At 44.5% G+C, this 9,973-nt stretch overlaps 1 protein-coding gene across 1 annotated transcript; it reads left to right on the top strand.

The window, feature by feature from the left end:
• Positions 1–450: 450 nt before the first annotated feature.
• Positions 451–5,751, top strand: LOC123988150. Its single transcript, XM_046287188.1, has 4 exons — positions 451–1,482; positions 1,693–1,789; positions 1,856–4,733; positions 5,022–5,751. Exons 1-4 carry the CDS (start codon positions 451–453, stop codon positions 5,749–5,751), a joined length of 4,737 nt encoding a protein of 1,578 aa, XP_046143144.1.
• Positions 5,752–9,973: the final 4,222 nt, after the last annotated feature.

Genomic DNA, 9,973 nt, shown 5'->3' with positions numbered 1-9,973 from the left:
AAGGTAAAACTGGAGATTGATTTCTAGGCTAAGCGTTCAGAGTCGTTCGTGAAACGTTGCATGGGAATTCTTTGTCCGAGCGTTTTCGTTTAGAGGGGTGAGAGCCGTAACATAAACACAGACTGTGGTTGCGTCGCCACGATCTCAAGTGGGCTAGCGGTGCCGGGTCGTCGTGAACGTTAGAGTCTTGCATTCCAGGCGTAAAAACGCAGATTATTTTATTTGGATTTGAGTTATAAGTTTACATAGATTTATTGTTTTATTTGAACCTAAGCTAATAGTCCTAGGATTATCGTACAATAATTCTTTACTTTCTTTTCAATTTATATAGTGTGCTTATAGAATTTAATTTTATATAAGTTTGCTTTTATTAGTTATAACTTTACGTTTTTGGGTTATAGTAATTAAGTATTGTTCTTTGAGGTTTTGATTTTATTAGCTTAGGTTAACATGGCTCCTCCAATATTGAGGAAACTCACGGTGGTGCAATACTCGCGATTGGCGGAAATCGAGTTGACGAGTACTCGATTAAGAGAGAAGGAGCGCAGCTCGTTTAATCGGAATATCATAGCTTCGCGAATTGAGTCTCTTCAAGAAATTTGGAGGGATGTGCGTAGTGCGCATGCCGAAATTTCAATTCGTGACGATGCTGGGGTTGACGCGTATATGACGGATAACGTGATTCAGCGATTACAAACGGCGTACGAGGATACGCTTGATTTCCTGCTAACAGTACAAGCGGAACTACAGGCTGCGGATCAGTCTACTTTACCGACTGGACCACCGATAGCCAGTTCTTCAATAACACCCGAGCCTCGTACAGCTAAGCTTCCGAAGTTAGAATTACCTACGTTTTCCGGCGAATACGAGGATTGGGAAAACTTTTGTGACTTATTTACCACGTTGGTTCACGATGCACCCGGTCTTGCTGACGCGTCTAAGTTGCAATACTTGAAAAATTGTTTAAAGGGTACTGCGGCGGAGTTAGTCAAGGATGTCACGACTACAAATGCGAATTATACGACGACGTGGCAGGCTCTTAAGGCGCGTTTTCATAATCCGCGATTGGTTGTGAATAACCATTTAAAGAGGCTCATGGATATGCCATATTTAAAGAAAGAGTCCGCGATAGAGTTACGTTCGTTTGCTGACGAAGCTCAGCGCATAGTTCGGGCGTTAACGAATTTACAAATGCCAGTGAGTCATTGGGATGTATGGTTCGTTTATTTATTGGCGGCTCGTTTGGACCCCGAATCCCAAAAGGCGTGGGAGACGGAATTGAGTGAGAGGGATCGTCGCGTCGTATTAGACAATGTTGCGGAGTTAGACAATTTAAATCCACTTGAAAGATTTCCGAAATTCGTGGACTTATCCGAATTTTTGGAAAAGCGCGTTCAAGCGCTCAGCATGATTGCCTCAAATGCTCCCAAAGCAGAGAAGAAGCCTTCTGCTTTACCTAGATCGGTACCGGGTTCGCGAAAGGTATTTCACGCTGGTTTTTCCCAACATTCTGGTGATGGGAGACCGAAGTGTCCCATTTGCTCCGGTGCGCATTTATTGCCTAAGTGCTATAAATTTCAGGCCAAGAACCCCTTTGACCGCCGAAGAGAGGTACGTCGGTTACATCTTTGCTTTAACTGTTTCGGTCGGCATAGGGTATCTGATTGCGCTTCCCCGTTTCGTTGCGCGCAGTGCAAGGAAAAACACCACTCCCTGATTCATTTCGATCAGGCCAGTGGTTTGCATTCAAAGGAGAAAGGTTCGGTTGAGCCACATAGTGCACGCGAAGGTAAGCCCTCAACGTCTTCGGGGGTTAATGTGCACACTGCTCGCACTCTTTCGCGTAAATGCACAGTCTTGCTTGCAACGGCTCAATTGACGTTGGTGGGACCGCACGGGGCGCGGACTCGTGTGCGGGCCTTGTTAGATCAAGGATCCCAGAGCTCTTTTGTGTCTGAGGCGGTCGCTAACTTGCTAGGTTTAGAGAAGCGCCGTATTGACGTTCCTTTGTTGGGTCTCGGTGCGAGGTCTGCAGGCACTGCTCATATGACTACGAGTTTCGAAGTGCATTCCTTGGTTGACCCGTCGTTTCAAATTGAGGTGGAAGCTCTGATTCTTCCGAAGCTCACGTCGCAGCTTCCCGCTAGATGTGCTATGGCTTTGGATATCGAAATGTTCGCGGGATTATCATTGGCTGACCCGCAATTTTATGTGCCGGGATCAGTTGATATTATTTTTGGCGCGGATATCTACGGGCAACTATTGCGATCGGGGTTGCGAAGTTTTCCTTCTTCGTCTCTGGTTGCACAAAAGACAGTCCTCGGCTGGATTGTCTCCGGCCCTGTGCATTCGGACGGTTCACGGCGGGCGGTCGATCATAAATCAATGCCGCTTCAAATGCTACACAGTGCTGCAGAGCAGGACTTAGACCAGTCGTTACGACGGTTTTGGGCCTTGGAGGAGTTACCCACGGTCACTTCAACGTTAAAGCCATTAGATGAAGCATGTGAAAAGCTATTTAGGGAATCGCATGTTCGCAATTCTGACGGTCGATTCGTTGTGCATCTCCCTTTAAAGTCTGAGCCTCCTGCTGCCGGTCCGGAAACAAAACGTATGGCCATGGGCTCACTTGCCCATATGTATCGTCGGTTTGCTCGCGATCCGAAATTAGCTTTGGCATATCGCGAATTTATGACGGTCTACGAAAATTTGGGACATATGGAGCGAGTTCCCGCGTCGGAACTTGATAATTCGCGTGCATGGTATTTACCTCATCACGCGGTTGTACAATCTACACCGTTGAAATGGAAGATTCGGGTGGTTTTTGATGCGTCGCGAAAGACCCGCGATGGGCACTGTTTGAATGATTTTCTCTTGGCGGGACCTGCTCTTCAGCGCGATCTTTCGTTGATTTTACTAAATTGGCGTCGGTACCGTTTCGTGTTTACCGCGGACGTGGTCAAGATGTTTAGGCAAATTTGCGTTGCGCGTAATGATCAGGATTTGCAGCGAATAGTATGGGCTCCTAGTTCTTCGGAGATGCCGGTGGTATATCGTTTGACCACCGTCACGTATGGGACGGCGTGTGCTCCCTATCTTGCGATACGTACGCTCCTGCAGTTAGCGGAGGATGAGAAATCGCGTTTTCCACTCGGAGCTCAATGCTTGGAATTCAATACGTACGTGGACGACACGTTTTCGGGTGCGGACGAACTCTCAATCGCGTTGCGTACTAGACAGGAGCTCATTGAACTTCTGAAGTCGGCGGGCGTCGAGCTTGATAAGTGGGCCGCGAATCATTCTGATTTGTTACCTCCTAACGCGCAACAACCCGGGAAGGAGGAATCGAAATCGATAAATCTAGATGAGTCGGTTAAAACGCTGGGGGTTCAGTGGAATCCACATCACGATGAGTTTCGTTTCACCACGTCAGGTTTTAAAGATTTGTCCAGAGAGGTGACCAAACGGGACGTCCTTTCAAATATTGCGCGCTTGTTTGATCCGCTGGGGTGGTTGGCTCCGGTCACGATAAGCGCCAAAATCTTAATGCAGGATCTTTGGATTCTGAAGGTCGGCTGGGATTCCGTTTTACCGGTGGAAGTACAGGATAGATGGAGTGAATATTGTAATTCACTTTCGGCCATGCCTGCATTGTCAATTAATCGATGGTTGGGAGCCTCTTGCGATTCGGGTTCGCAAATTCACGGGTTTTCCGACGCTTCATCCCGCGCTTATGCGGCGGCGGTTTATATTCGAATTAACGAAGCAGATGATCGTTTCCGTGTCGTACTTTTAGCTGCCAAAAGTAAGGTTGCTCCGATAAAGACCGTGAGCATTCCAAATCTCGAACTGTGTGGAGCGGTGTTGCTTGTTAAGCTTCTTCGTCACGTGCGGAAGCTTGATTTTTTGCAGAGTATACCAGTATTTGCATGGTCAGACAGTCAGATTGTTCTGATGTGGCTTCGGAAACACCCATGCCACTGGAAGACTTTCGTGGCAAACCGGGTGTCCTTTATCCAGACAGAGATGCCGGGTGCTAAATGGGCACATGTGCCTACTGGAGAAAATCCTGCGGATTTGGCTACGCGTGGATGTAGGCCTGCAGACTTGGTTGAGGCACGTCTGTGGTGGCATGGGCCTGATTGGCTTGCGATGCACGAGGAGCATTGGCCCAAGGTGGCACTGGCTCCGCAGGTTTTGCTTGTGAAGGCGACTCCGAGTGATCCGGAGATTTTGACTAAATTTTCCTCATTGACTCGGCTAATTCGCGTGGTGGCTTATTGTCTGCGCCCATTAGTTGGCTTGCGAAGGCGCAAGGGTAACCTTCCTGCATTGCCGGAATTTTTGACTGCGTCAGAGTTGTCTGGCGCTCGGATTGCTTTGATTAGGTTAGCACAGACGCATGCTTTTGACGCAGAGATTAAGTTACTGCAGATGGGAAAGAGTTTGGCAAAGCGTAACCCGCTACTTAGTTTGGATCCGTTTTTAGACAAGTCGGACGGTATTTTGCGTGTTGGAGGCCGTCTTGGGAATTCGGTGCTGTCACATGATCGTAAGCATCCGCCTATCTTGCCACGTCGTTCGCCGCTTAGTCGGTTATTTGTGCGATATGCACATCGTGCTTGTCTTCATGGTGGACCTACGCTCACTTTGTGTACCGTGATGCAGCATGCGTGGATTCTAGGCAGGAATCGTCTAGTGAAAACTGAAATTCGTCACTGCGTCGTCTGTCAGTGAGTGAAACCCCGATTAGCATGGCAAATGATGGGTAGTCTTCCGGCCACGCGGGTAACGCCGGCTCGGCCGTTTCTATCTGCAGGGTTAGATTATGCCGGTCCGTTTCAGGTACGTACGGCGAAAGGTCGTGGGTACAAGTGTTATAAAGGGTATATTGCGCTCTTTGTTTGCTTTACAACTCGGGCAATCCATCTTGAGGTCGTAAGTGATCTCACGACCCGAATGTTCCTTGCCGCGTATCGGCGTTTTGTGGGGCGTCGTGGAGTCTGTCAAAATCTGTTTAGTGATAACGCTACCACGTTTCAGGCCGCGGATAAGGAGTTGCGCGCTATGTTCTCAGCTGCTTCTACCTTTTATAAGTGTGTTGCAGCTACTCTTGCCAATGACGGAACTTCTTGGAAATTTATTCCTCCGAATTCACCCCACTATGGCGGTTTATGGGAAGCGGGTGTCAAGTCGGTGAAGCATCATTTGAAGCGAGTGATCGGTGATCGACCTCTGACCTTTGAGGAGTTTTCGACCGTTCTGGTAGAAATTGAAGCGTGTTTAAACTCGCGTCCGCTTTATCCGCTTAGTAATGATGTGGAGGATTTGCAAGTTTTAACACCTGCACATTTTCTCGGCATTGCCTCTGGGTTAATTCCAGAGGACGCTCCCCCTGATGTGTCTGAGAATCGTTTGGAACGATTTCAGTTACTTCAGGTGATTAGAAATAACTTTTGGAAGCGATGGTCCCAGGAATACCTGCAATATTTGCAGGAGCGTGCGAAATGGCGAGGGCCAGCCGAGAATTTTGCGGTCGGTCAGTTAGTACTTGTGCGTGATGATCGGTATCCGCCTTCAAAATGGCCTCTTGGTCGCGTGACTGAAGTCCACCTCGGTCCGGATGGATTAGTAAGAGTGGTCACCGTTCGAACGGCCACGTCTAGTTTAAGGCGGCATGTTGCTCGGTTATGTCCGCTATTGCTAGAGCAGAATCCATCTACGGCTGGCGCGGATGGTACGGCTGCCTAGGCGTAAGTAACAGGTTCGTCCAGTGGACGAAGGCGGGCGGAATGTTCGCGTTTCGCGACTTTTTTTTCTTTTATTGGACTGAGCGGTAGGCTTTGAATTTGGCGCCCCGAGAAGAAGAGCAAGCGGGTCAGCGTCACGCTGCAATACGCAGGCGCGTGCAGTGTGGGGGTGTAAAGGACGGTTCGGGACTGGGCCTGATTCATTCTGACGAGGGTCAGGGACTTCTACGCATTGAATTGTTGCTTTTTGTGTTTGAGTTTTTTGGTGTGTTTTGTTTGATTTAACTGTATCGGTGGCGATCGGTTGACGTGCGCAAGTTGAATCGGGCGTGTGTCCTCAGTTTGGGAAGCACTGAGTGCGATTTGGGACCGTGTGATCACGGTCATTTTTGTTCCCACTTGGGGAACGTGTCCTGTGATCAGGAAATGCACTAGTTGCAATTTGAACTTCGTGTGATCACGATTATTTGTTCCCACTTGGGGAACGCCTCCTGTGACCAGGAATTTGTTGTAACAAGGACCACGACGATTGGCTGCGGCGTTGGCGAGGTGTCATCCGAGTGCGGTTTGTACAGAGCTCTGGCGTGCGATAGTATAAGTTTTTGAATGATCATTCAAGTAATAGTTAATCTCTAGATCATAAGTTTGCTTTTTTTATATTACAATTATTTTGTTTGGTATTTTCTTTTTATTTTGTGGTAATTTATTTTGTTCAAGGAACCAGGCTTTTTCCTCACTTGAGACTGGGGTTTTTTACGGCCGGTATCCTCTAAAGATTAAAATCATTATTTTCATTTATTTAATAAATTCATTTATTTTGATTCTTTTTTTTAAAATCTAATACTACGTGTTTTATTTACCCTCGGCGACAACAATCACACCCTGTTTCCTCTCCCTTTGTTATTGTTTTCTAATATTCGGAACACTATCCTTCTCTCATTCTGAATGTTGAGATTGCCCCTTTTCGCTAAGTTTTGACTGCCGCCCGCCTGGATTTTTCACAGCGCCCCGTAACAAACCTCGCTCCATTCAAACTATATCGTATTTGGTATCATTTTAATCAGAAAAATTTCAGCAACGCGCTAGTAAAAGTTTCACTAAAAGAAAGTCAAAAATAAAAAAGTTTTTTGATTCAATTAGTATTAGTCACACCGATACGTTTTGGCTCTTTCCTTTGATCATCGGACCTCTCTCTTTCCGCCACTGTCTATCCCTTTCTACGTTCACGCTTGGCTGGTCGTCGCGTGTAACCCGAGATTCGACACCTAGCTCAGGTAAATGCAACCACTGGGACCCAATGTTGGTTGAATTTATCCAGGTTTTACTTGTATTCAGATTTTACTGTATAGACACAAGGTCCCTCCATTTATTAGTTCTAATAGTACCATAGTACTTTGTTATGCAGAATGTTTCAAGGAGTTGACACAAGTAAAAAAAAAATGCAATTCCACAACCGATCGAGGAGATCTCCCCACTTTAAAGCAAATCGCTGCATGACCGATCGGGGAGATCTCCTATTTTGACCGTAGCAACGCGTTTTCTTTTTTTTTTATTATTATTAGTTATTGTTTATGTGGAATTGTACTCAATTAATTACGGACTTTTTCTGTTTTTATAAAGTACAGTATATAATAAAATACACCAATTTAGTAGTGTTAAAATTAATTAAAAAGTTACACTATCAGTTATGACTAAATAATGTTATAATAGTATAAAATGTTATACTTATATAAATATTAATAGTTATAATATTAAAAAATAAAGTATAAGGTATAAAAAAATATCGTTAAAAATGTCCGGAAGCAACAATGAACATACAAGTGAATTTTTCATGGACGCACTATCAGACTGTTCTGAAGATAGCGATATGCAGGTACGTGATTATGAGTTTAGCGAAGTTGATAGTATTATTGTTCCCATACATCAAGGTAATCGTCGAATTCCTTTGAGCGATTCAGAGGATGATATAGTTAGTTCCGACTGTGAAGATATTATTGTCAATGGTGTCGATGAGTGGTCAGAAAATCATATGGAACTTGAACTAGAAGCATATGATCGAACTCCAAGCGTGAATACGATACCTCATGATCAGGAAAACGTATTGGAAATAATTCAGTTGTTCCTTGGCAATGATTTATTTGAATTATTAGTAACAGAAACAAATAGATATCACTCTCAAGTTTTAAACAAATATAAAGAATATAAATCAGTGAAATGGGTTGATGTCACAGTGAGAGAAATGAAAAAGTTTCTGCGTTTAATTATATTGATAGGACAGATACGTAAAGATAATATGTATGATTACTGGTCAACTATTTCATATATAGAAATCCCAATATTTTCAAAAACAATGAGTCGTAATAGATTTATACAAATATGGCAAATTTTTGCAATAATGATTTAATGCGTGACAAGTCGGATAAATTATTCAAAATTAGAAATGTTTTAAATTATTTATAACACAAATTCAAAACTGTATATACGCCAAAGCAAGAATTGTCACTAGATGAAGGCATAATATCTTGGCGAGGCAGATTATCTTTCCGCACCTATAATCCCGCAAAACTAACAAAGTATGGAATTCTGGTGCGGATGCTCTGCGAAGGAACATCAGGATACATTTGTAATTTTGAAGTGTATTCAGGCGCAGGAGCAAAATTCCAAGGTATAATTTTATCAATTCTACAGCCTTATCTGGGATTCCATCATCACATTTATATGGATAATTATTACAATAGTGTAAATACAGCCGAATTACTGCTACAGAAGAAAACGAGAGTTTTTGGCACAATTAGGGCAAATAGAGGATTTTCGTCGAATTTAAAGAACATTACATTAAAAGAACATGAAATAAAATTTGCGAGACAGGGCCAAGTTCTTTTACAACTGTTGCAAGCGAAGAGAGACCGATTAGTGAGAACCATTTCAACCATTCATTCAGCAGAAATGGTAAAGGTTACACATTGGTCCGGAGAAAAAATAAAACCTAAGTCTGTTGTAGAATACAATAAATATATGAAAGGAGTCGATCGTGCAGATCAATATATGTCTTATTACAGTATTCTTCGAAAAACGACCAAATGGACAAAAAAAGCAGTGCTTTATTTTTTTAATGCTGCTCTTTTTAACTCATTTCTAGTCCACAGAAAAATAAATAATAATAAAACGACTGTTAAGGAAAATAGTACGACTTCAAAAGGTGCTAAAAACTTCTATATTTTACTGCGCACGCGTTAGAGCGGGAGAGGGAGATCGCTAGAATGTGGCGACTCTAATGCCGGCAGTACACGCTCGCCGAGGCGATTCGAACGCGAGATCTCCCGAGACGAGAGTCCCGAGACCCGAGACCCGAGAGCACCGTGTACACTCTCGCGAGGGCTACCCGTGTACACTCAGTCCCATCGAAGTTGTTGCAGTGAAGTTGGCGCGCTAACGCCGCCGCGGCGTGAATGCGTTAGCGCGCCAACTTCACTGCGACAACTTCGATGGGACTGAGTGTACACTGAGTTGCATTGAACTTGTCTCAGAGAAGTTGGCTACAAATCGGCTCACCAACGCTGCGTGAATGCGTTAGTGAATTTGTAGCCAACTTCACTGCGACAAGTTCAATGCAACTCAGTGTACACCTAGTGTCGGCTTCGCTTCCTTTGACTCGTCCTGAAAGCTCGCGTCTAGGCCGAGCGCTCCGAGCACGAGGCGAGAGGGCACGGGGCGAGGCGAGACCATCAAGTACATTCTCGTGCTCGCCTGGTCTCGGGTCGCCTCGGCGAGCGTGTACTGCCGGCATAACGAATTTTGCGAGAGAGATGTGCGAGAACTCGCAGTGTGAAGAACACGAGGCAGCTAGCTGCGACGGTAGTTCAAACGGAAAGAGTATTCAATTTATTAAATGCGAACAAGTGTGTGCAAGAGTTTTGGACTTAGTTTAAACGGAGAACAGTTTTCTTTAGTTATATATTTCATTCTACCCGTACTTATGTTAATTTACTTTTTAATATTATAATATTGTTACGTCCGGATTATTTTTAATAATCCGACCGTGGCTAGGATCTATTTTCCTTTTTCTTTTATTTTATTTTCGATAGTTTACCAGCCAATATACCTAATTTGTGTGCCTCGTCGGTGCGACGCACTTGAAAGTATCCCAGGCGAGGAACACAAAGAAGGCTATATTTGACTCTTTCAATTAATACAAACTAATCTTCCTTGGAACGATTGCCGTT

This window comes from Osmia bicornis, chromosome 9, assembly GCF_907164935.1.
Source record: "Osmia bicornis bicornis chromosome 9, iOsmBic2.1, whole genome shotgun sequence".
Classification (NCBI taxonomy): Eukaryota; Metazoa; Arthropoda; class Insecta; order Hymenoptera; family Megachilidae; genus Osmia; species Osmia bicornis.
Note: the sequence above shows the minus strand (reverse complement) of the source record. Positions and strands in the feature narration are given on the sequence as shown.